Consider the following 27311-nt stretch of genomic DNA (forward strand, 5'->3'; position numbering starts at 1 on the left):
TTAGCAAGATGCGGCCCTTCTTGCATGCGGCTACCGCTATGAAGCGAGTCTGGTGTCCCGTTATACTTACGGTGATGTAGGCTACGAAGCGGTTGAGGGTTCGGGGACGGGATCCTTGGGCGTTTTGCGTGAGGGATCGATCTCTGCCTGGCTGCGCACTTCAAGAGAGAAAGAAAAAAGGGAGGAGGCCCTGTATTGTTCTCCAGCAGGGAAGGGTGGGTGGGGGGAATAGGGCTATCAGTTCCACTCAGATAACCCCCCACAACGTCATTGGCCCTCTGGCCATGCCATGACCCCTGGGGCCTGAACTCGGCGGTCATGTGACCGAGCTGAAAGTGACCAGCAGGCTCGACCGGGAGGAGGAGGATCAGAGCCAGAAGGAGCTGAGAGGACAAGAGAAGAGAGGAGAGGACAGCAGGAGAGGGAAAGACAAGAAGACGGACCGAGAGGGAGAGAAGAGCGAGCGTCATGAGGCCTAAGCCCTTCCCGACGAGGATACACGTATGACTGAATGGCAGGAGAGACATGAGATGGATTCATGGGAAGGTGAGATGGACGGAACGGAAAGAAGGACAGAACGAGTGGGCTCACGCCGTTGCTTCCGTTTTGTTTTGTTTTTTTTCTTGTTAACGCTGGACGTGTAAAAAATCTCGTCGCTGAACGCGTGTCATAGAGAACGCTCTGAGGTTTAAAAGACGGCGGAAATAAGAAATGTGTGTTGAGAAATGCGAGTGTGTGTGTGTGTGTGATGATTAAAGGTGCAGTAGGAACATTTCTGTTCTCTATATATAGCACTGAGTATATGAGTAATAACTCTAGATTTTTACTGCTTATGCATTTCATTGGTGTTACAGTCTTGATAAAGTAATACAGGCCTGGTACTGTGTGTGTGTGTGTGTGTGTGTGTGTGTGTGAGAGAGAGAGAGAGAGAGATGGTCAGAGGTATTACATAACAGATGGAAATGTAAACAGCTGCAGTAATGATGTAAAGAGCTGAGAAAACATCTGCTGTGGATGCGCCGTAATGCTAATAACATGAAGGTTATTGTGGTTTTGCGTGATGGCCATGTTTCATGATGCAGCACGCATGACGTTAGGTTTTTATTTGTGTGTGTGTGTGTGTGTGTGTGTGTGTGTGTGTGTGTGTTTGCTGTGTGGAATGCAAGCTGCATCCCATCTGGAAAAGGTTTTCAGTGCAGCTTTGTTCATGCAACGAGGAATGAGGAGCGGGGGTCAGCAGGACCTGGCGCTCATCTGGTTAAAAAAAAAACCCCCGACACACACACACACACACACACACACACGGACCTCCCCCTTCTGCCCTCCCTCCTACTGTAGCCCAAACTTCACCCCTCATTCCTCCCGGGTTTTATCACTTTGACTTCAGTTCCTCCTCAGCTGATCATAAAACCAGCGTCGTAACATTTGCTCAGCTCCAGAACAACAACGACAAAAAAAAAAACCCTCGCGAAAAAGAAATCGCAACAAGAAGCCGATTGTCCGCCAATTCAACACACTGGTGTCTGTCTGTTGTTGTTTTTTTAACGCTCGATGAAAATTATTCACGGAAATCTGTTTTGTCCCGTTTACGCACGTTCCCGTCGCACGTTTTTATCTCCCCCGTGTCTTTCCCTCTAACCCTATCCCTTAATCATTAACGTCCTCGCGCTCGTTCGTCCTCTGACGTGATATTAGCTTCCCGACGTGCGAATGTTAGTTTTATGCTAATCGGCAGCTTCCTCGCAGGGATTCGATGTGGCGATATCGTCACGCCGCGATACGAGGTGTGAAGTGTGCTTCGCTCCCTCCGGTGTTTTTCTCTCATCCGTTTGGTGGAATTATAATGCGTCCACACACTCCACGAGGTCTAGCGCTCTCAGGAGGTCTTTGAAGGAACCTTTTTGGGAACGTTGCAAAATTGTGGATTGTATCTTTAATTGTTTATTTATTTATTTATACTTTTTTTTTTTTTTTTGTGGATTTTTCCGGAATAAAGCTCTCTCAGTTTAAAGTGGTGAAAGACGGTTGAATTAAAATGGCGTCAGTCATGGCTGAATATGACCGAGGGTGCTATGCGAAAACACCATTTTGTGTGTGTGTGTGTGTGTGTGTGTGTGTGTGTGTGTGTGTGTTTGTTTCAAAAGCCCCTACTGTACAAAGCCCCACCTCCACTGCTAATCCTATTGAGCGTGCTGCCCCTACTCCTGTGTTATTGTTACCAACAGGAGGGAGGGGATGAAGATCTCTCAGGGTTCATGAAACCCCCCCCCCACCCCTCTCTCTCTCTCTCTCTCTCTCTCTCTCTCTCTCTTTCCTCTTTTTCATTTTTCCATTTCTCCCTCTCATCAGTCACTCTTCCAGGCAGGAAGTCACCTCTCAGCGGCATCTGTGGGTGGACTGAGTGGTGAGGGGGTGCTGTGTAGGCTGATCTCTCTCTCTCTCTCTCTCTCTCTCTCTCTCTCTGTGTGTGTGTGTGCGTGTGTGTGTGTGTGCATACTTATGGGGGAAGGGACTCAAACTTGTGTGTGTGGATCAATAGCTGTAAAGGTCTGTAAAACAAGGTTGACGTGAGATAGCAAACCCATGCACGCTGATAGCCATTTATGCTGGATCACACACACACACACACACACACACACACACACACACACACACACAGTGGTAAAGGTCTGTGTCTTTTGAAATGAAATCAGAGCCTCACACACATTCCACACAGCACACACACATCCGATAGCCCTGTAGAGCAGAAAAGGCACTATTTTGACATCATCGATCGATCGTGCTTTTGAACACGTGAACGCGAGCCCCCCCCCCCCACCGGTCTCTGTAGCTCAGGTTGCCCTCGAAGACGTCTCTAACATGTCACGTCACACACTCGACCGAAACGAAAGGTTTACTCCTACACCAGGAAACTGTATCTCCTCTCAACTCCTGTAATAATACGTGGATATAATGGAATCCTTTACATAGTAGGCATATCAGGGAAATAATGCGCTTTTAATTATTGGCACCCTATGATGTGTTCCCCCCCCTATTCCTGACTCTTGTGATCAGACGAAACAGACGACTCATCCTGAGTTTGAAATGATACTGATATCGGCATTGGCGCAATTAGAATAATAAATGAAGACCGTAAGGGTCAGCGAGTCGGCAAAAATATCACATCACCATACTCAAAGGCACTTCTACGATACCCGATACGCATCGCGAGACATAGGTTTGGACAGTAGAGTTAAATAAATAAATAAGTCAATAAACAAACAGCTTAAAGTTCACGATACTTTATTCAATGCCAATAAAAATAACACCGGCACAGAGGGGGGAAAAGAAAACCATCATTGGAAATTTGAAGATGAAGTCCGAAACGTCCATACCACATCGGCCGCGTCCACTCAGTTCGTAATCCAGTTTATTCGAAAACACAACTTTATCCCAATATCCACGATATCTCCGAAAAGAGACGCGTTATTGCGAATTCATTTATCACGATATTGATATCGTATCGTCAAAACCGCATCCGCAAACGTATTCATTTTGTATTAACCTTCAATTTGCTAGTTCAAGCAGTATTTGTTTTTGTTTTTGTTTGTGTTTTTTTTGTTATTGTGCTTTAGTCTGTAAGAAATGAGAGCAAGATCAATTTAAAAGCATCAGATTCAAGATAACATTTAGTTATATATATATATATATATATATATATATATATATATATATATATATATATATATATTTTATAGTAGTAGTTAATTGTAGCTATAGAGATCTCCATTATCATGTGACCTAGCAAATAATAACACCCAAGATCACTTTAACGTAAAAAAAAAAAAAAAACTTTCCAGGGATTTCATTTTTTCCCATTTTCAAGCCCAAAGCGCTGTAATTGTGTATTAAAATCACACACACACATCGCATTTCACACCAACCTTCCAAAACCTTGGAATTGTGCTTGTTTGTGGAAAACATCCAGACTTTGGCCTTCATATAAATCTCCCCCTTCTCTCTCTCTCTCTCTCTCTCTCTCTCTTTCTTTGTTTATCCTGCAGTCTTTAGTTAAAAAAAAAAACAAAACAACAGAAATTCCAAGGCCTCAGATCAAAGCGTGTGGTATGGCATAGCTCGTGCTGGAGATAAGAAGGAGAGGTTTAGCAAGACGGTGTGGAGGATTAAAGCCGAGGTTATCTCTCTGATGGCTGATCAATAGAGTCGAGGGTGATCTTGTGATGTTTGCACGTATCTCACGTATTGATCGTGACTATAATAGCTACGTGAAGCCCAAACAGGCAGAAATAACACCCACATTCAGAACTGCACACGCTCTTCATGGCAGAGAGAGTCGCTCAGCCTTGATGCTTCTCATGCTAGCTCGTTAAGCTAAACCGCTACGTTAAGCGCTGTGTTAATGTTAAGTACGGGTTTTACAGCTGTTCAGTATTCGCAAAACCCGAACCCAGCTTTGGTGTAAATAAGAGCAGGGATTTCAAGCGACCAGGCTTGCTGATGAGCCGAACGTTTTAAACGACCTAGGCCTATTTACAGTGCTGTGAAACAGTCCTCTTTTAAAAAAATTTTTTTTCCCCTAGTAGCACGTTAATGTTCATTAATCCTGTTTAGGATGCACACACGTACACAACGGCGCAAATCTCAACATCGCATCGTTTCCGAAACGTGTCGAGACGCTCTCGTATTAACCACGGAGTTCTCCTTTCAACACAAGGTGTTGTTTATTCCAAAGATTTGAAAGCGTTCAGTGTGACGAGCATGCGGGAAATGAGGGGAATCTGAGAGGGGGGTACATACTTTTTCTTCACAACACTATATACGTGTATGCAAGCACGGTGGTAGCTGAAGAACCAAAAGCAGCTGCCTTCATTAACAAATGCTAATGAAAGAAACCGAGACGGCTTCAGGACTCGGAGGGGGAGGAAGTCCAGGGCTTTCTTATGCAACCCTCGGATTCATTCCTGCTTTAGCTTTGGGGCAGTCTGAGGGGAAAAAAAAAAAAAAAAAAGACGGTACCTTTTTAAGTGTACGTTTAAAGCTTTTAAGGTAATTATGCACCGTTTTAAATCATTTTCTTAAAGGTGCATGCACATTTCCAGGAGAAAGATAAGCGTACGCCCGGTTTATTACCCTTGCCCCTCCCCCTGAACGAGCGGAAAAGTACAGCCGAGCCGGAACGCTAAACTAGTTTAATTCTAACGCAAGACAAAACAAATCCTTTCCCACTCTTTCCATCTCCGCTGCTATCTTTCAATCTCTCTGAACCCATCCTCCATTTTCTAACCACCCTCCTACATCCTACGTCTTCCCATCCTCCGAAATGAATGTACATTAGCATAACCCCCCCCCCCCCCCGTTCAGTAGTAACAATGGTATCTTCCTCCTCCTTGTAGCTGTATTAGTATTCGTATGATGAGTTTTTTGCTCAACTATGGAAGTAGCATCAAACGGGCACTTTTTTTTTTTAATACCTTTAAGACGTTTCGTTCACCGAGAAACCTAGGTAGAGCGTACCTTTATGTTATTAGTAAAGATTTGTCGTGTACAAGGTGTCTGTTTGATAGTACGGACTCCGCAACAGGTCTTTTTCAAGTACTTTTCTCTTTCTAAAAAGGTGCACAAAAATGGCTCCGATTAAAGCTTTAAATAGCTCTCTTCCCGTTTATGATTATAAATAATCCAAAAATGAAACCCCAGGCCTTTCTTTCATTGTTCGTTTTACCTTTAAGCCTATATTGTGTATGTGAGTTCAAACAAAACGGTCGTTTAGTCACACGAATCTACCGCAACTTCAATATAACGACGCGTGAATATAATCTACGAAGAGCGCCCGACGTAGATACAGCTGAGCTCGCTGCGTTCACACTCGGTTGTTTTTCAGTTTAAGCTTAAATCTGTGCACCCGTAAGCCTTCCCGTAATCAGAAACGCACCAATAAATTTCATTGTGCTGATCGAAAGTGTGTTAAAAGCGGTCAGAGAAAACGTTTCAACAATGAAATCAGCGCTTCATGAAGGTTAGGAGGATGTATGTGGAAGACACTGATAATGCAGTCCACCTGGCTGGTGTGTATAGTGTGTACAGTACTGTGTGTGTGTGTGTGTGTGCTTATCGGAAACACGAACAGCTGTTGTGCAGCAGTAGTGTTTAAAAAGCACTGATCTGGCAACTCCTGTGCCCGCTGAAGTTTGGAGTGAAACCAGGCCTGACCTCCGTCTAACAATGCACAATTTAATAGAGCCAATAGGGGGTGTGTGTGTGTGTGTGTGTGTGTGTGTGTGTGTGTGTGTGTGTGTGTGTGTGTGTGGAGGGAGGGATATACAGCCCAAGGCAAAGGATTCAAGATGAATGCTGCCTTTTGCATTCCCTCTCCCTTCCTAGTGCAAAACCTGCTGCTTGTGTGTGTGTGTGTGTGTGTGTGTGTGTGTGTGTGTGTGTGTGTGTGTGTGTGGTGGGGGGGATGACATTTGTTCCTGTGTCCTAACAAAAAAAACAAAAAACTAGTGCTGACTTTTCAACAAGGACTAAACTTTTTCCAAGAAAAGAAATCTACATCATTACAAACGGAAACTTTTGCATTTGAGTGAGTGTGTGTGTGTGTGTGTGTGTGTGTGTGTGTGAGTGAGTGAGTGACAGGGCAGCCTGAGACGGAGGCGGGCCTCATGAGGTGACGCTGTGGGATCAAGTGGGTGAAGGTGTGAGGGAACTCCAGGTTTATACGGTGGCCATGCACTTGAAAGAGAGGGGCGACAAATTTGGCCAATCAAAGAGGGCCGACGTGTGAATAAAGGAAGCCGGCGTCGGGAGCGGCGCTCTCTCGCCCTAGGAAGTCGGCCATTTCGCGTCGGCTGGCCGATAATTTACGACGACGAATGCGTCCTGCATAACACTACTCGCGCTGTAAGAACCAGGCAAATGGTCTGCAGAAGGAGGGAAGTCAATGTTACTGTAAAACATTTGGACTCCTCCTTTCAATGACAAAGAAACTAACACGGGCTCTTCAAACAGCCACACGGCATTTATAACACGTTTATTACACGTTCGGGTGTTTAATCACGTGCGTGAAGATTTTACACGTGCTATTAAGTGCTTCAGACTAAACACAAACACTTACAGTGCAGTATCTTATCTATCTGTCTATTTATTTATTTATTTTCAAGCACTGGGAGGGAATACGTCTGCAGTCACGACGTTCGCGTGAACAATCACGCACACTACACCGGATCTTCGTCCCGTTCCGCTTGCTTTTACGTATGACGGTTTTATTTCAAAAATGACACACATATTCAAGGGTGTGAATACTTAGGCAACCTTGCAAAAATACCTACGTGTATTTAAATAGGGTTTCTTATTATAAAGACGTACATAGATATTGTTGAGCATTTCAGCCTGACTGGGAGTATAACTGGTATCATGCCGTAAGGGAAATATTTATCCGTTAATATTTATTTATTCATCTGTATAATAAGTACAAATCTACGGAAGTTTTGCGATTTCACGCATTTCTCACTTACGACTCGTCACGTGACCAAAACGCTGATTAAAACATCGTCTCGTCAACGGCAACCGCGTCGCTTCGGAGACTACGCGTATCGCTATCCATCCATTTGTGCACGATCAGGACGTGTATCAGTGGCGACCTCCGGAGGAAAATAAGACATCTTTTGGACACGTCGTGATCATTTTTTTTGCCCCAGAGTATCATGGGTATCATCCCTATTTGAATAGGTTGCGTTTTAAAATCTAGATTTTTCTTTTTCCGGTGTGTCTGTGTTTTTTTTTTTTTTTTTTTTTTGCTGGAATGTCGAACGTCTCATTTCGATCCGAACAGCGATAAAGCTGCCATATGGATTTATTTAGACTGTAAGCGTCGCATATGTAAAGCCCCACGCGGCGCTGCGCTTTATCCGTCACTGTTTCTATTTCCACGGAGGAGTTGATGTGTTGTAAATGAAAAAAGGAAAGCCTACTGAGCAGCTTAAGCCTAATCCATCATTCTTTGTGTGGCTGGATCGCGGCGGCTCCTGCAGGGCCGGTACAGTACGCTAAAGCTCTCGCTCAGCACGCCTCAGGCATCTCAAAGCCCCACGCATTGACATGGTAATACGCTGGAAAGGCTTGTTTTTTAGTTTTGTTTTTTCCTTCTCGAACTCTCCCTTCAACTTCGAGAGGGAGGCAGGAGAGATTAGTTCTCAGTGGCCTCACAGGTAGCCAAACTCCTTCCTCACTCGTCGTAAGAAAAAACCCCGACTAAACAGCATGCGCAGAGAGGGAAAGAATGGCGAGACCCTTTCCAGCACTCAGCCCCGCTATCTCACGTGCACTGCTGACCCAGAGGAGGCCGGTGCGCTTACAAAAGAGAGCGCCACGCAGCAGGGCTTTTCAGAGCCACTGTAATCGTACTGTCTCATACAAGAGTAAATGGCATGTCAGATGGTTTGAATGGCCTGTTCTTGACTCCGCTGTAACGACAGGCCCGAGGAACTCCCTCTCATACGGAAGGAGAAAAGGCTCTGGGCCATGACCCTGCTTTTATGACTTGAACTCTTCGTTAATAGCCCCCCAGCCCCGGCAGTTGACCCCACTGCATTCTCCAGCAACTGCAGCCCTCTCTCTCTCCCGTTCTCTCTCGCTCTCTCTCTCACCGTGTCTCTCGTTTTTCATGTCTACCGTCTGAATTTTTCTTTCATCACAACCGAATCTGAGCTCTCCAGAGCGCTACAGTGGTTCCTTGACATCTCTCGAAACCCCCCCTCCCCCGCCGATAATACGTCTCAATCGTTTCTCCGAGATAACGACTTCTTCAGGGCGACGTGTGCATCCAAGCTGTCCCGAGACTCGGCGTGGGGGGTCGAAAGCACTCGGAAGTGAGCGAGGCAGGGCTCGCGTTTCCGCCGCTCCGAGTTTGAACCCTCTTCCTACCCAGTCGGGCGTGAGAGAGCGTCCGTGAGCCGGCACGTTCTTCCTCGGCAACACGCCACCGCAGCGTCAGCACAGCACTCAGCCATCTGCTCAAGGCCTCTCCGAGAGACGTGCGCGCTGTGTGTGTGGCTTCTTCTTATTTTATTTTTTTTTTCAAATTCTTGGATTAATTCTACTGGATATTTTTCTAAGATTTTTTTTATGACAAAAAGTGTATCTCCATATTTGTCTGTTTTAAAATAAAACATATTAATAAAATACTTGTATCAGATAAAAAATAATCTTCACCCTTATGGATTATAAGAAAATAGAATTTTCTTCTGTTTTCTTTTTAAGTCCATGTTTTTCTCTTATATTTAAAGAAAAAAAAATCTCTCCCATAATTTTTCCATTCTCCATTTTGGGGGGGTGGGGGGTGGGAGTGGGACAAACAACCCCCCCCCCCCCCCCCCAGTTTTTTTTTTCTCTGTGTAAGATCCTAATTTTTCTCAGTGTAGTGTGTTCAGTAATTTGATGTGTGTGTGTGTGTGTGTGTGTGTGTGTGTGTAGCTGGAGCAGGTAGAGGGAGTAAACGTAACCTTACACGTGACTCTGGGTCGTAACGGCGGCGAAACCCGGACAGGAGTGAAAGCTGACACTGTGGCAAGTCGCAGTGAGAGAGAAGTGGCTCCTGCGTCAGCATCATTTAGTCATGCAGCGTGTGTGTGTGTGTGTGTGTGTGTGTGACCCGCTGTGGCTTCATTAGCTGTGCTCGGTTGCAGGTAGAGAGCTAACGTTATTTCTTCCCCCCTCTGTGTGTGTGTGTGTGTGTGTGTGTGTGTGTGCGCAGTAGATGACCAGGCTGAGCAGCGCTCCTGTCTCATCTGCGGAGACCGCGCCACCGGACTGCACTATGGCATTATTTCCTGCGAGGGCTGCAAGGGCTTCTTCAAGCGCAGCATCTGCAACAAGCGCGTGTACCGCTGCAGCCGTGACAAAAACTGCGAGATGTCACGCAAGCAGCGCAACCGCTGCCAGTACTGCCGCCTGCTCAAGTGTCTGCAGATGGGCATGAACAGGAAAGGTGAGACCCGAACTGCATCGAGAGAGAGAGAGAGAGAGAGAGAGCGCGAGCGTCTTAAGTCCGTTCACCAACAAACACTGACGCATCACTTATAGCTCCGCATAGCTACACAATAATAGCTAAAAAAACAAACCAACAAACACTGCAAACACTTCTCTTCTTATACCGTATAATATTTCAATCAATCATAATGTATTGAAATTGGGATAAATGACATCACGGCATCTTTTTCTAAGTGCATCGTCCGTCCCCACAGCATGTACACGGGATGTGGGCGATATGACAAAAAAGATCACATCACGATACTTAAACACGTCATGCATCACCAATCTTTCCTTTAACAAATTATTATTTGAAATAATTGCTGAAAAAGACGAAAGATTCCAAACAATCAGACTGTTTAAAAAAAACAAAAAAAAAACAAACAAAAAAACGTTCTGTGGTGTTATAGATGGATCTCCTGATCCCTTCGATATCTATGAGAATCCGGCGGTGTATCACAACATCCACATTATAATCGTCATATCTCCCAGCATTCCGTTGGGTTTTTTAAATGATTTTTCCGATTCCAGTTGTATCATTTTCCCCAAACAGCACACACACACACGACAATATCTTCAGGTATCGTGATATGATACATCAGTATCGCGATACGATGTTTTATTTCATATCATCCACCTCCTCGGACGCAGTCATACTGTTCAACTAAACGGAAGCTTTTGATCTAACGCAGCAGTTTAATCTTTACGTTGTTATTAGAGACGCACCGGTTCTAAACTCCTCAGCCGATTACTCAGAGCCGTATCGTCCGATACCGATAGTTCTGCCTTTTATGCCTTCTTATAAATGAATAATCATTCATTTATAAGAATTCTGAAAGAAATGCAAATGAAACCTTTATTCTCTCCATTTCAACACGTCGTTTCACAGTAAACACGTTACTCTGATTAACACGAACACGCGAACTCAATTCTGAAGATTAAAGTAAGATTTCTTAACCTTTATTAACATATTAATATCGACCGTATTGTAAAAAAAAAAAAACAAACCCTCCTGTCAGTCTCACATTCACTCGCCACGGACACAAGCATTTCTACTTCATCATGAACATCAAACTGGTCATATATAACATGCAACTTTTTATATATTAATATTAACTGGATATGAAATACACTACTCTATGAATATATTTTTCTGTGCAATATATACTTTGTCAGCTCGTCTTCATTTAAACCTTTCACCGGTGTACTGGCGCTTTATTTCAGCGCGAGGGCGTGCGGGCAGCGCGGGTAAAAAGGAATAAATTCGACTCGACGGCGAAGCTCCCGCTTCACTGCTGCAGCGTCCGGTGTAAAACGTTATCAGTGCAGAGATCACAGAGCTTACACACTGCAGTTTTGTCGTCATGCCACACAAGACACATCTTCTGTGCACACGGAACCAAATCCACGTGTTTTCCCGTCCTCTTTTTATTGACAGGATATAATCGGCCCCGATCATCGGACGTTTTTAAACTATCGGTAGCACGAAAAATAGCCTTTATAATCGATACGTCGGTGTATCTCTAATTATCATCGTTATCATTAACGGATTAAGATTATTGCTTGAAATTTTGGGTGAATTTTGACCATATAATCTTTTCAATGTGGCTATAAACAAAAATAAAACGCATCCGGGTCTAAAACGAGTAGAGAAATTCACTCTATATCAGTGCGTTTGAGAAAACTCGAGCAGTTTAGGACCGTCGTGCGATGCAGCCGATTTTAGGAGGTTACGACTTTTTGGAGTCTTAAAAAGTGTTTTTTTTTTTTTGTTTGTTTGTTTGTTTGTTTTCGTGATCTAAAACAATTTGAGATTTTGTGTAGAAAGTATATGAAGAGACGTGCTGTACTGAGACTTGAGCATTGAGAGAAATCATGAAATGACCGTAATGTTCTCAAGTGATTTGGAGGTTTTGATACCGTTTAGAGCTTATATTTTCCCCAAAACAGCCTTTCGATTGGAAGTGCGGATTCAAGACGCGATCACGATCTAAATATATATCTCTCTGTCCATCTCGTCTCCGGTTTAACAGTAAAAGAGGCCGGGTGTGGCTTGGTATTTGCTTAGAGCGGTTTTCCTGTCTGATCTCCAAACACACCTGAACACACTTGTCTCAGAAACCCTGAGCGCCTGATTGAGCTGGAAAAGCCGGAAACGCGGACTGTGTTTGGGATATAAACACGATTCTCTTCGATTGAATGATTTTGCGGACGTTTTACAGCACGGGAACGTCCGGTAAATAAGGAGTGGGAAAAGCTCTATGGCTCGCGTCCTTTGCTTGAACTCACATCGCCCCCTAGTGGACACACTGTGCAAACACACTCCGAGTTACAGGCCTTGTTGCTGTGTTTAGTCCCTGAGTAAAACTATAACTGAGGAAAAGTACGCCTAAACGATTAAAACTACTGATATCGATGACGATGAACTCGATTCAGGCCATGCCGGATAATCCACTTTTTCCTCCACATTCTTTCCATTCACCTTTTACCACGTCATCCATTCAAACGGTCCTTCCGCTGTCGTTCTTCGCTCCGTAGTTCATTGCCCTTAAAGAAAATGCACTTTTTTTTGTATGCATTTATTTATTTATATTTTGTTTAGAAACCTTAACATTTTTGCTTGAACCTCTCCGTCATGTCGCGTGTAAGGACGAAGCCCGTAGAAACGCCAGCCTGTATTTAAGCCGTACGATTTACACGGCATTTATCCGACATGTCGTAACGTCTCTCCTCTAACTCTCTCAGTGCGCTGAGAACACCGAGGTGTTCTGGTATAACGTCCGAGCATAAAGCACGTATTAAATCCTTCACCTGACCCGAGATGGTCAACGCGCTAGCGCTAAAGATCGCAGGACGTGCTCGAAGTAGCGAGCACGCAGCGCGTGATGATTTCGACGTGCGTGCTGGAGGGGAAAACGGCGTTCATTACATTCTCAGGTGATCTGCTTCATGTCCAGTTGTCCTTTCTAAAGCTGTGGATTGTTTCGTTGTGTGTTTCAGCGATCAGAGAGGACGGCATGCCGGGCGGGAGGAACAAAAGCATCGGGCCCGTTCAGGTAAACGCTTCCATCACAGTTTGTTGTTCCGTTCCTCCTCTGCGTTGTCTCTTCTCTTCGTCGTGTGAGAGACGTTCCCGTACACACGCCGCCGCCTCCGTCCCGTATAGCGACGCGGACGTGGATCTCGAATTGTGTCGGCGTGAATTAGGACGCGGAGCCCTCGCCGCAGTCTAAATACGTTAATTTCATTAGCGGAATGTCTTTCCTTCAAGGCCGCAGCTCGGCTGAATGCACCTTCTCCTCATTCTTCTCATTCAGCTCTCTATTATCCTCATCAGATCGCTGTGTTTGGGTATCTTTATTCGCTCGCGGGCGCACGTGTGCGGGCGAGCACCTTTGGAGAGAGAGTGTTTAATTCTCATATCGAGCAAAATGTCCTTTTGTGATTCTTGAAATGCCTAATTATCAGGACCGCGGTCTGTGCCTGCGTGGGTCAGGCGCTATTATGAAACCCCGCGTGTGGGCTGACAAACAGCCGGCTCTGAATGGATAGATGTGTACGCGAGCACGTACTGCACGCGAGTGCGTTTGTGTGGCCTCTCTCTTTTCCGCCCGTGTGTACGTCGGAGCCACATTAGTCGTGCAGAGTGCAGTCATTAAGCTTTAGACGCCATTCAGAGCGACGTGCCATATGTGCCGTGTGGACTGGAAGGGGGAGCGGCGTTATGAAAGCTCAGCTTTGTTGTGGCTCTGTAAAGCCCCCGGTGAGCCACGGATGCAGCCTACGCCGGCCAGGTTGACCCTGCACATTCAGGCCATCACCACACACACACACACACACACACACACACACACACACACACACACACACACACACACACACCTGAACCTCTCCAAGCAGCTGAGCTGCTGAGGAGCAGAGCGCATGTTAAAGCAAGACACACTCGTGCTCATTTTAAATGCTAATTTCACTCTGTGCACAACAACAATAGAACAGTTCCTTTAGAAAACGTAGAACTTTATTTCTCTCTCTCTCTGTGTCTGTCGCTCTCTCTCTCTCTCTGTGTCTGTCTCTCTCTCTCTCTCTCTCTCTCTCTCTCTCTCTCTCTGCCTTGCTCTCTGTCTATATCTCTCTGTTTCTGTTTATTTCTCACTCATTCTCTCTTGATCTTTCTCTGTGTCCCTCTCTTCTCAGTGGCTTCTCTCTCTCTGTCTGTCTCTGTCTTTCTGTGTGTGTGTCTTTCTCTCTGTCTGTCTCTCTGACTTTCTCTGTGTGTGTGTGTGTCTCTCTCTCTCTCTCTCTCTCTCTCTCTCTCTCTCTCTCTCTCTCTCTCTGTCTGTCTCTCTGACTTTGTGCATCTCTCTGTCTCTCTGTCTCTCTCTGTCTTTCTCTGTCTGTCTCTCTGAATTTCTGTGTGTGTGTGTGTGTGTGTGTGTGTGTGTGTCTCTCTCTCTCTCTGTCTTTGTGTGTGTCTCTCTCTCTCTGTGTCTCTCTCTGTCTGTCTCTCTGACTTTGTGTGTATCTCTCTGTCTCTCTCTATCTCTTTCTCTCCCTCTCTCTGTCTTTCTCTGTCTGTCTCTCTGAATTTCTGTGTGCGTCTCTCTCTCTCTCTCTGTCTCTCTCTGTCTGTCTCTCTGACTTTCTGTGTGTATCTCTGTCTCTCTCATCTCTTTCTCTCCATCTCCCTCTCTCTCTCTGTCTCTCTCTGAATTTCTGTGTGTGTGTCTCTCTCTCTGACTATATCTATATCTATATCTCTCTGTTTCTGTTTATCTCTCCCTCTCTCTCTCTGTCTCTGAATTTCTGTGTGTGTGTGTGTGTCTCTCTCTCTCTCCCTCTCTCTCTCTGTCTCTCTGAATTTCTGTGTGTGTGCGTGTCTCTCTGTCTCTCTCTCTCTCTCTGTGTCTCTCTCTCTCCCTCACTCTCTCTGTTTAAGGCCAGATAACATTGTAGTTTACTTTGTTTTTGTGTTGTTTGAGTCCAGTGAGAGACTTTTCTGTTCTTCCTGTGCATTAATCACTTGGTTGTGCCGGGTTCCGTGGACGAGTGTGTCCGTGTCCTGAGGCTGATTATCGTTAGTCGTGTGAGTGAGATTAGTCTGTCTGTGGAGCCTCAGGACCCGCTGAATGAGGAGCTTTTCTCACCGCTCTTTTCATGGGTTTAAGGGCTGTGAAATGATAAGAGTCGGCGGTCACTCGGTGGGAGATGTCTCTTTTCTCAGCGTGAATGAACTGGGGCGTATTGGGGCGTATTGGCCTAATTCTGCCCTGCATGCGGGGGTAGCTGTGTTCCTCTGAACCCTGTGGATGCTTTTACAAAACTCTGCATGCAGGACTTCAGTCGGATTTTTTTGTCCCATTTTTCAAATTCATGATTTAGGCGAGGACCCCGGACTTCAGTACTGTAACCGACTGAATATTTTCAGCCAGATTCTAATTGGCATTGGAGAGATTTTTCAATGGCGTAGAAATGAAAATTTTAATTAAATTGTAATGGTCTCTCTCTCTCTCTCTCTCTCTCTCTCTCTCTCTCTCTCTCTCTCTCTCTCTCTGCGTCTCTCTCTCTCTCTCTCTTTCTCATTCTTTCTGTCTGTCTGTCTCTCACTCTCTGTCTGTGTGTGTCTCTCTCTTTTTCATTCCTTCTGTCTGTCTGTCTCTCTCTCTCTCTCTCTCTGTGTCTCTCTCTTTCTCATTATTTCTGTCTGTCTCTCTCTCTCTCTCTCTCTGTGTGTCTCTGTGTCTCTCTCTTTCTCACTCTTTCTGTCTGTCCCTCTTATTCTTTCTGTCTCTCTCTCTCACTCTCTCTGTCTGTGTGTGTCTCTCTCTTTCTCATTCTTTCTGTCTCTGTCTGTCTCTCTCTGTCTGCGTCTCTCTCTCTTTCTCATTCTTTCTGTCTCTCTCTCTGTGTCTCTCTGTGTCTCTCTCTTTCTCATTCTTTCTGTCTGTCTCTCTCTCTCTATCTGTGTGTGTCTCTCTCTTTCTCATTCTTTCTGTCTCTGTCTGTCTCTCTCTGTCTGCGTCTCTCTCTCTCTCTCTTTCTCATTCTTTCTGTCTGTCTGTCTCTCTCTCTCTCTGTCTGTGTGTGTCTCTCTGTTTCTCACTCTTTCTGTCTGTCCCTCTTATTCTTTCTGTCTCTCTCTCTGCGTGTCTCTCTCTCTCTTTTTGTCATTCTTTCTCTCTCTGTCTGTCTGTGTGTGTCTCTCTCTCTTCCTCATCCTTTCTCTCTCTGTCTGTCTGTGTGTGTCTCTCTCTCTTCCTCATCCTTTCTCTCTCTGTCTGTCTGTGTGTGTCTCTCTCTCTTCCTCATCCTTTCTCTCTCTCTCTGTCTGTGTGTCTCTCTCTCTTCCTCATCCTTTCTCTCTCTCTCTGTCTCTCTCGCTCTAGATCTCAGACGAGGAGATCGAGCGGATCATGTCTGGTCAGGAATTTAAGGATGAGTCCAACATGGCAGAGCACACCTGGGGCAACAATGGTGACAGCGATCACAGTTCCCCTGGCAACGGTGTCTCCGATGGCAACCAACCCTCTCCCGCATCCACACTCTCCTCCAAGTAAGCATTTAACGTCTGTCAAAGGCGTCGCTCCGTACCCACAGATCAGACGTGCCTCCGACACGTGCCTTTTGTCTCCCGTCCTTCGTGTGCCGCAGTTGTGACAATGAAATGCACAATAAAGCTAGGGGGGAAAAATCCTTTACACATTTACACATGATTGCCGTCTTACACACTTACACAAGGACAAGATTGCTGACCTTTGTTTCATTGTTTTCGCATTGTTCAGACTGCGATAAATTCCTTCTATACTAGCCAGTTTATTAGGTACACCACCTTTGGCTTAGACCTGCGCCAGATCCAAGTCACTTGTTAGGCGTACAATTATTACGACATTTATTTAGAAACCCTAATAACACTTATATCACTGCCATGTCAATAATAATATCACCAAAATAATAACTGTCCTTTTCTGCAATATCACTCTTATCTATATTTTATCCCCATCCATATTTGTATTTTATCCACCATTTAAACCTCCAACCTCTGCTGCTTTAGTTTTACTGACACAATGCCTGCATTGCACCTCGTTGTAATCGCTCTCTCTCCCTCCCTCTCCTCGTCTTTCCCGGCTCGCCCTGCAGTCGCTCGGTGGAGCTGAACGGCTACACGGCCGCCCTCAGGGAGCAGTACATCGGCAGCGCCGTAGCCCAGCATTACCAGTTCCTGCCTCACCTGTTCGGCTACGCGGCGCAGCCCCGCAGTCTGTACCCACAGAGTCATACCCTCATCAGCCAGCTGGTGGCAGCAGAGGAACTGGCACCACTGGGCACTCCCATGCTCATCGAGGACGGGTGAGCTCGAGCTCTCACTGCCGATCATTTCCCGATGATCAGTGAATACACACACTGAAGGGACATATAGAATGTTTGTCAGATTCGATATTAAATAAATAAATAGATGCACAAGAATGGGAAAATGTCCAATAAGAGGTCAGAACTTGTTTTAACTAACGACCTATACGGTATTATCGCTTACACACGTATCATGTACGTGTCTGTCGAAGGTACCGGGTGACCCAGGTGGAGCTCTTCGCCCTGCTGTGCCGCCTGGCCGACGAGCTGCTGTTCCGTCAGATCTCGTGGATCAAGAAGCTGCCGTTCTTCTGCGAGCTCTCCATCGAGGACTACACACGGCTGCTGAGCGCCACGTGGCAGGAGCTCATCCTGCTCGCCTGCCTGACCGTCTACAGCGCCCAGATCCTGGGAGACCTGGCCAACGTCACCGACAAGTACACGCCGTCCGATCACGAGCTGCAGGGGTGAGTCACTCAGGGCAGGAGCCACTTGTAGCTGGCACAGGTATTTCATCCAACCTTCAGAAGAGCCACGGGTGGTCGGCTTGTGAATAAAACACGCCCGTGCTCATTAAAAAAAAAACAGCGACTTATATTAACGCGCTCATTCTAATACGTCATGATTTCTATAGTAGCAACTTCCACATTTATGGAAGGAGTCTCCAGGGTCCCGTGGGATCGGATTGATGAGATTTGCGAGACGCCCGGAGTAAACGTGTCCGCCGGGTTTGATCTCGGTAGAGCCGGGGTAAAGGGCAGAAACGTCTGCGCCGAGATGCGCTTTAACGGCTGTGAATCATTCCAGCCGGGCCTGTTCTCCACGCTCCGGGTATCCGCAGGCATCCGCGTGCGAGTGTAGCGAACGAAATAGGTTTGTGTGCGTGAGAAAGTGTGTGTAGGCGGAAGAGTGAAGACGCAGAGAGAGAAGAAAAGCGCTGTTGTGTCTTTCTCTCGTCTCGGACGTAAAACAGACGGGCTTGCGTCTCGCGTCTGAGATATTAACGTGCGCTGGTAATAAGCAAACTGGGGAGGATTTAAACGGATTCATTCTGTACACACACACACTAACAGAGCGGATTAAGAATATCGTTTTCGAATATTAGAGAACTCGTGGCGTCTGTGTTAAACTTGGCTTTACTCCAGGGTTTGACTCGTACATCAGTGTGTGACTAGCACAGTGTGTGCCCAAGTGAAACACAAGCAGCATCTGGTGTGTGTGTGTGTGTGTGTGTGTGTGTGTGTGTGTAAACGAGTCTGGAATCAGCCGACCCTCGTCCCGCTTCCTCTTGATCTCTAGTGTAGATTTACAGCGGGCAGAGGGCAACATCCGCTCTACCCGAGCAGCCACTCAATTAAAATGATGGCCCGCTATCAGGGAGGAGAGCTCAGAGAGGCCGGGGTAATTAAAGCCAACGTACAATCAGATCCCGATAAGCGACGCTTACTACAGGAACAAATAAATTAAAAAGCAAAAAAAATAAAAAATAAAAAAAGACGAGGAGAGTGTGGTGATGCTTGATTAAATAATTACGTGATGGGAGAACGGGAGCTGTGGGCTTTACTTTGATCTGTAACTTATGCTCAGTGAAATAATAATAATGATAATAATAACAACAAACTAGGCGAGTCTCAGCTGTTGCTCCGTCATCGCGGGAGTGAATTAGGTAGAAGAAGAGTGTTTTGTTTTCATCATAATGCCGATTACCTCTAAACAAACCTTCGTCGTGGCCTCGAACAATTTGGATTTGAAAGTAATGTGTTAGAAAATGGTTAAAGGTGCTGTTTGAATTTTTACTGCCCTCTGCTGCCCATGATGCAAATTGCGACATCATCATCAAGACGGCAATCAGGGGGAAAAAAACATATTACTTGGAGCTTCGTGTACCCTTTCAGAATACGCTTTGGGTCGTGCTGTTTTAGGAAAACAATCAGCGATATTGTTTTTTTTTTTTTCTTCATTAATTTAAGAACGACGTCATAGTTTTTATCTGGTTAGAGTTGCGTTTAATGGTGTGATTGAAACAAGTTACTTCCTGTTCTGTTAGTTCCTGTCCAGCTGGAATGTTACAGAGAAACCTACACAGCATATATTTTTTAAAAAAAAAGTGAAATGGTGAACTATGCTTATTAAAGCTCTGTGTGTGTGTGTGCGTGCAGGTTTAGCGAGGATGGCATGGAGGTGATGGAGAAGCTGATCTATCTGTTCCGTAAGTTCCACCAGCTGAAGGTCAGCAATGAAGAGTACGCCTGCATGAAGGCCATCAACTTCCTCAACCAAGGTAACCAGCAGCAGCTCGTTAGCTTTAGCCATTAGCTCATTAGCCATCAGGGGAACAGTGTTGTAGTAGAGATACAGAGAGAACACAATGCATTATGGGAACAGTGTAGTAGTAGAGATACAGAGAGAACACAAGGCATTATGGGAACAGTGTAGTAGTAGAGATACAGAGAGAACACAAGGCAGTATGGGAACAGTGTAGTAGTAGAGATACAGAGAGAACACAATGCATTATGGGAACAGTGTAGTAGTAGAGATACAGAGAGAACACAAGGCATTATGGGAACAGTGTAGTAGTAGAGATACAGAGAGAACACAAGGCATTATGGGAACAGTGTAGTAGTAGAGATACGGAGAGAACACAATGCATTATGGGAACAGTGTAGTAGTAGAGATACGGAGAGAACACAATGCATTATGGGAACAGTGTACTAGAGATACAGAGAGAACACAAGGCATTATGGGAACAGTGTAGTAGTAGAGATACAGAGAGAACACAAGGCATTATGGGAACAGTGTACTAGAGATACAGAGAGAACACAATGCATTATGGGAACAGTGTAGTAGTAGAGATACGGAGAGAACACAATGCATTATGGGAACAGTGTACTAGAGATACAGAGAGAACACAAGGCATTATGGGAACAGTGTAGTAGTAGAGATACAGAGAGAACACAAGGCATTATGGGAACAGTGTAGTAGTAGAGATACAGAGAGAACACAAGGCATTATGGGAACAGTGGTGTCCTCTGTCAGAGCGTCTCTTAGCCCTGCAGGTCTGTCATCTTTTTTAAAATCGTAGTGTCACTTAGTGATGGAAACAGGTTGTACTGTATCTCTCAAGGACTCTGAAGAGAAAATGCAAAAAAATTCAATTGCTAAAATAACAGGACACTGAACAGGACACTGAACAGGACACTGAACTGAACAGGACACTGAACTGAACTGGACACTGAACAGGACACTGAACTGAACTGGACACTGAACTGGACACTGAACAGAACAGTGTGAACTGTTTGTATTTATTGTAGAGATATTTACAGGATTCACTTTACAGAGAGGGGTAATCAGTTATTTTTTTCCTCTCTGTTCTGTCGCTTTATTTCTCTCTCTGTCCCTCTCTTCTCTACATCGTGTCTCTCTTTCTTTCTCTATGTTCTGTCTTTCTTTCTATACTCTGTCTTTCCGCCGCTTTCTCTTTCGATTTCTCTCTCACACTGTGCTCTCTCTTGACCTGTCTCTTTCTCTATGTTCCGTCCCTCTATTTCTCTCCCTATATTCGCTGTTCTGTGTCTTTCTCTCATGTTGTCTCTCTCTCTCTCTTCCTTGCTCACACTCTGTTCTGTCTATTTGTCTCTATCTCTTTGTATCTCTCTTTCTCTCTGTCTGTCTGTCTTTCCATCCTTCTGTTGGGGTCTCTCTCTCTCTCTCTTTTTCTCTCACTGTGTGTGTGTGTGTGTGTGTGTGTGTGTAGATATCCGGGGATTGACTAACGTGGCACAGTTGGAGCAGTTGAATAAGCGTTACTGGTACGTGTGTCAGGACTACACTGAGTACAAATACCCTCACCAACCCAAACGCTTCCCGGAGATCATGATGTGTCTTCCTGAAATACGCTGCATCGCAGGTAAGGCTTTACACACACACACACACACACACACACACACACACACTCTTCAGAATTCAGGTGTGTCTGAGTTGTAAGCAGCAAATGTTCAGCCCTTTGTAATCTATTCACTACTCAGCACAGTTTCCCAAGGTCATCTCTCGAGACGTTCTAGCAATAGAGCGTGTTGTAAAAGTGCAGTTAGATCTGTAGTCTAACTCATTAGCCCGTACACTTTATTTAAACACCTCACCACCAAATCATATCAAAAGAAAAAAAAAAAGGCATGCAGCTAATTTCACGCTGAAGTGTGTGTGGTGCTGAAGAGCACGTTTGTTGGCCTGCAGTTACGATTAGCAGAGACAAGGGTGCCAATACTTTAACTCTTGCTGCTCTCTCTCTCTTTCCCTTTCTCTCTCTCTCTCTCTCTCTCTGTCTCTCTCTCTGTCTCTCTTTTCTTTTTGCAGGGAAGTTGGTAAACGTTCCTTTGGAGCAGCTCCCCCTGCTGTTCAAGGCGGTCCTGCACTCCTGTAAGTCCAGCCTGAACACCTACAGGTCAAACCACTCCCCCTGCGCGACGAAGGGCTCCGCCCCTGCCAACTAAAAAAAAAAGAAGACCCTCCTCTCACCCACCTCTCCTCTCCTAACGATGCACATGGGGACAGGGATTTTCAGGGTGGTGGAGGTGTCGCACGGAAAAGAAAAGAACGAAAGAAAGAAATGATGAATGTGACTAGCAGCTATTTTATACGATTAATTTCCCTCCCCTCTCTATTTATTACCAGACAGAGCTGAATGTATACTGACGTACACCGCACACGGTCGCTGCTGCTCGTACGCAAAAATGCACAAACTCCGCAGCAGAGTTTACGCTCGCTCGTCCGACCGCAGAATGTGTTCACACTGCTAGGGTTTAGGAGTTAGTTCACTTTCTGCTGCTTGTAGAGACTGATATACAAATATATATATATACAGGTGCATTTAAAAACATTGAATATCATGGAAAAGTTCATTTTTTTTCCCCTGTAATTTCATTCAAAAAGTGTGACTTTCATATATTCTAGATTCATTACACTTAAAGTGTGTAATGAATCTTACAGCTCGCGGAAATCAAAAATCCTGTATCTCAAAATATTCTAATAAAGAGTTTAGAATACAGAAACGTCGACCTGAGAAGACTCTAATCAGCGAATTCACTCTAAACACCTGCGAAGGTTTCCTGAGGCTTTAATCTCTCAGTCCGGTTCAGTACACAAACACAATCACGGGGAAGATGAAAGTAAATGTTGCATTAGATTTGGAAATCAAGGTCCCAGAGTCTGGAGGACGAGTGGAGAGGAGCAGAATCCGAGCTGCTTGAAGTCCAGTGTGAAGTTTCCACAGTCAGTGATGATTTGGGTTGCCAGGTCATCTGCTGGTGTCGGTCCAGTGTGTTTTCTCAAGTCGAGAGTCGATGCAGCGTCTACCAGGAGATTTTAGAGCACTTCATGCTTCCATCTGCTGACGGGCTTTATAGAGATGCTGATTTTCTTTTCCAGCAGGACTCGGCACCTGCCCACAGTGCCAAAACTATTAGTCACTGGTTTGCTGACCGTGGTGTTACTGTGCTCGATCGTCCAGCCGACTCGCCTGACCCGAACCCCATAGAGAATCTACGAGAGACCCCAGACCCGACAATACAGACGAGCTGAAGGCCGCTATCAAAGCGACCTGGGCTTCCAGAACACCTCAGCAGCGCCACACGCTGATCGCCTCCACGCCACGCCGCGTTCACGCAGTCATTCATACAAAAGGATTAAAACCCCGACCGAGTATCAGCGCATGAATTAATATCCTGTTCAGAAGGTCGACATTTCTGTATTATAAATTCTTTATTCGAATATTTTTATACACCGGATTTTTGATTTCCATGAGCCGTAAGCCGTAATCATTGAGATTTTCTTAAAAAAAAGTTTAAAATCTTGAAATATTTCACTTTATGTGTAATGAATCTAGAATATATGAAAGTCCACTTTTTGAATTAAATTACGGGGAAAAAACAAACTTTTCCATGATATTCAAATTTTTTGAGATTCACCTGTGTGTGTGTATATATGTATATGTACCTCAGGTAGAGCCTTGGTGATCTCTCTCTCTCTCTCTCTCTCTCTCTCTCTCTCTCTCTCTAAGATCCGTCACACACTCTCAGTGTCAAAAGTCATCATTTTTGCTTCCACAATTAAGGAAAGCTTATAACCGCTAAACCATCACACACTCACCTTTAAAAAAAAAAAAAAAAAAAAGAAGAAGAAGAGGTTTATACGTAAACAGTCGCGTAAAACCGCAGAATTTATGACGACGTTCGAAGAGTCTGATGAGGAAGAACGCGATCCAACTGCGGCGATCCGACTACGATTGTGACGTCCGTTTGTCCCTCCTTTTCTTTTTTTTTTTCTTTTTAAAAAAAAAAAAAATCAGCAGTGTGGGATAGTGTCAGAAATCACGATGGAAAATCTGATGTTCACTTGGTGGCTATAGCCTTCCATTCCTTGTTAGCTACATTAGCCTTGTAGCTCCCAGGAACCTGGGAAACATTAGTGGAAAGTGATGATGAGACGAGATAAATGTTCAATGTAAAAGCAGGCTTTTTTTTTCTTTTCTTTTTTTTTTTTTTTTTTTTTAAAAAAAAAAATACGTCACTCAAGCTCGGATATCACAGTGATATAGGTTTCTAGGTGTAGTAAGGTTGTAGTCTGTAGTAGGTTGTTGTTGTCGGTGTTTTTAAAATACTTTTCATTTTATCCAAGAAAGAAAGGGGTTGTCGGTTTATTTTCCGTTCGTTAGTTGTTTTTTTTTGGGGGGTTGTTTTTTTTTTTTTTCCCCCCCAGAAGGCCGTTTGTTAGTTTAAATGATGTTAAATATCAATCTCCGAAGACCTGATGGTTAAGCGAGAACGGCGTCCTTGGGACCGCCGAGATGTTTTGTTGCTAAGCCAAACAGTTGAAACATTCCAAAAATCGTCGAGAGGTTTAAAAAAAAAAAAAAAAAAAAAAAAAAAAAAATCTGAAAAAGTCGAGTAATGTTTACATATTTTTGCAGCAGACAATGACGAGCAGAGGGTCACAGCGAAGACGGGTGGCTCGGTGATGCCCGGCTCCCCGTCCTCCACCTCAAGGCCTCTCGAACGCAGCTACACCTCAGTGGTAACGGAACAAAATAATCAGGGATAAGCACGGATTAAAAAAGAGGGAAAGGACGTGCCTAGAGTAATTAGACTAATACGCCGTTTAGTTTGCTGTTTAGACCAAATCTTACCACTTTATATTACTTTCCCTTATGAAAAAAAAAAAAAGCAGTTTCATTCATCACTGCAGTCTTTTTGTTATTTTCGTCCTTTTGTTGATGTATTCCATGTTTAATTTTTTTAGCTACTATTGTGGATCCCCCCCCCCCCCCTTACGCTTTTAGTGTGTGTGGTGTAGGGTGAAGGCCTATCGCTTTTTCCGGTGCTCAGTGTTGACGTCTCATTATCAGAGGTCATGCTGAACTTTCCTTTTTTTTTTTTTTTTTTTTTTTTCTTCTTCTCCTTCTTTTTTTTTTTTTTTTCCGGGCACGTGTGTGTTACTTGTAGCTCCCACGAGACCGCGCCGAGGAATACGTACGTGATGCTCTTTCAAGACGCGGTACAGTCGTTCAGCCTGGAAACATTTTTGACATCTTGGATTACAAGTACACATGTTTACACACGCACACACAAGCACACACCAGCCTTTTTCTTTTAAGTGCTGTCGAACTCTCGAACACGTGTCTCAGAGGTCTATTCGACTAATTCCGCCCGGCAGCTGAGGTTGAGACGCGGGTCCACGAACCTCGTGAGGATTCTCTGAAGCGCAGAGATTTCTTTTTTTTTTTTTCTTTCTTCTTCTTCTTCTTCTTTCATTCAGAGATACTTCACTCCATACACACCCCTGTACTTAGACCCCTTTGTAAGACCCTTTGTAACCTGCGAGTCTTTGTCGATCGCTAGGACTCGATAGGAAAGGTCGTTCGCGATTCATTCCGAGCTCCGAAGTTCTCCACAAGCGACGGACGCATCGCATCGCATTGTGTAGCGGCATTGAATTTCCCGTCCGCAATAGGCCTCTCTCGGGAAGCGCGCTCCCGAACGAAGCCTACGATTTTTACTCGTTAACGTGTGTTAAACCGTTATCCGACCTCCGAAACGTTTTTTTCTTTCCGAAGTTCTTCTTTGATATATATTTTGAATTGTCCTTACGAATTGTTTTTGATTCTCGTTTGTACTTTCTCTCTCTCTCTCTCTCCCTCCCCTCCCCCCCTTTTTTTTGCAATTTCTACATTGAAACTACCTCTTTATTATTTTTTTTTCGTGTGTGTGTCATCATGTTGCGTACTTTCATTAAAGAAAAAAAAAACCTCTATTTATTGGTTTCATAGCACCGTCAAGATCGGTTTCCGTGTGTGCCGCTCGTAACAGCATGCGCGCGCGTTTTCCTCAGTAACGTACGCCGGATCGCTGGATTTTTCACCGCTCCGTTCTCTTCGGTTCCGTTTCCTCAGTGCAATGATGACATCGTCCTTTAAACTAACCAGTATTATATTTGATGTTGTAAACACTGTTTGATTTTTGATTTTTGATTTTTTTGGTGTGAATTCTTTTCATGAAGAATGTAATTCTTGTCATTGCTGACGTTATATCGATGACTGCTGTTTACAAGCTTTGTATTTTTTTATTTTTTTTTGCGTGTGTGTCGTTGTTTACCCACTGTAATCATTGATAATGCTGTGACACTTTTTGGCCAATCAGCTTTTTCTTTTTGTTTGATGGCTACGGGTATGCTGATTGGCCCTTATAAGACTATCAAAAGTGCTATCAGTTTTACACACTTGAAACTTTAATGGAAGACACAACGGTGAATGTTGGGGCTTATACAAAAAAAAAAAAAAAAAAAATTTAAAATGGAGGCAGATGAGGAGGTTCTGCGTGTAGCTGCTGTCTCAGGGAATAGACATGCTCCTTAAAACCGATTTATATATATATATATATATATATATAATACACACACACACACACACACACACACGATATATCATCTTCAGGACATGGCAGGCGTTCAGATGGAACTTTCAACAAGGTCACTGTTTAAGTGGATAATTTCATGAATACACTGTTGCTAGGCAACTAATAAAAATGGACGCCAAGTATAAGCTCAGTGTGACAGTGAAAATTAGACCAAACTGCCAGGAACATCAACATTTCCAGTGTTTACAGTCTTTACGAGAAATTTGGATTCAATAAGTTGTTAAGGTGTTTAGTTTATTTATTTTTTATTTTTTATTTTTTTAAACCCACCACCTTCACACTCTTTGGAGGAAAGTAGTGACTTTGTTAGCACTATATAAAGTTGTTGTGGTTTTTTTTTTTTTATTTTTTTTATTTTTTTTTTATGATTTAAGCCACTTCTAAGAAAGGTAGAGAAGACAAAGGGGATTTTTTTTTTTTTTTTTTAAATATCGTAAATGAAGAGAAGGACACTCGGAGTTACTTCGACTTATCGACCAACGTACTGTAGGTTCTGATGTACTGCAAAACATCGACTTGGAGAATTTCTCGTAAACACTGTAATACTCGAACGCAGCTACGTTTTGCCAAGTTTGGCCTTTCACGCTACTCGATCGTTCACTCGCTCAGGAACCGGGACGCGATGATCCGGCACGTAATCACAGCAATAGGCATGTATATATCAAGCCCGTGTTTTAGGAGTGCTGTCTGAGGTGCTTTTCCTAAGCTACGTCTCTGACCTCTTTCATCTGCGACTCTTACTTTAACTACCTGTGGAAAAAAAAATCAAATAAAAATGTGACCCATACGTGTTATGAAAGCATGTGTAGAATGTTTTAGGACTTGAAACCAAATAAATGTGAATCTTATGCAACTGTGAAACGTTTTGTGTGCGTTTGTGTCATCAATCCCGCATCACGTCTCGACCGACCGACAAAAAACGCACAAAAAAAACAACATTTGTACGGTCGAAGAGACTGAATAGTGAAAAATGTT

General features: G+C 44.3%; 2 protein-coding genes across 2 annotated transcripts in view; both read left to right on the forward strand.

Moving 5' to 3' along the window:
• Positions 1 to 27189, forward strand: nr6a1a (nuclear receptor subfamily 6, group A, member 1a). Its single transcript, XM_017468650.3, has 9 exons — positions 1 to 546; positions 9752 to 9985; positions 13027 to 13082; positions 16410 to 16576; positions 17161 to 17370; positions 17583 to 17837; positions 19530 to 19651; positions 21125 to 21277; positions 21724 to 27189. The coding sequence occupies exons 1-9, from the start codon at positions 504 to 506 to the stop codon at positions 21858 to 21860; spliced, it is 1377 nt and encodes a 458-aa protein (XP_017324139.1). The 5' UTR covers positions 1 to 503; the 3' UTR covers positions 21861 to 27189.
• The window catches only part of tubb2b (tubulin, beta 2b), a 118818-nt gene continuing 108644 nt past the window's right edge, over positions 17138 to 27311 (forward strand). Inside the window, exon 1 of the mRNA XM_017468721.3 lies at positions 17138 to 17147. The gene's annotated coding sequence lies outside the window, so the exon portion shown is untranslated. The remainder of the gene's footprint in view (positions 17148 to 27311) is intronic.

Source organism: Ictalurus punctatus, chromosome 5 (assembly GCF_001660625.3).
Source record: "Ictalurus punctatus breed USDA103 chromosome 5, Coco_2.0, whole genome shotgun sequence".
Taxonomy (NCBI): Eukaryota; Metazoa; Chordata; class Actinopteri; order Siluriformes; family Ictaluridae; genus Ictalurus; species Ictalurus punctatus.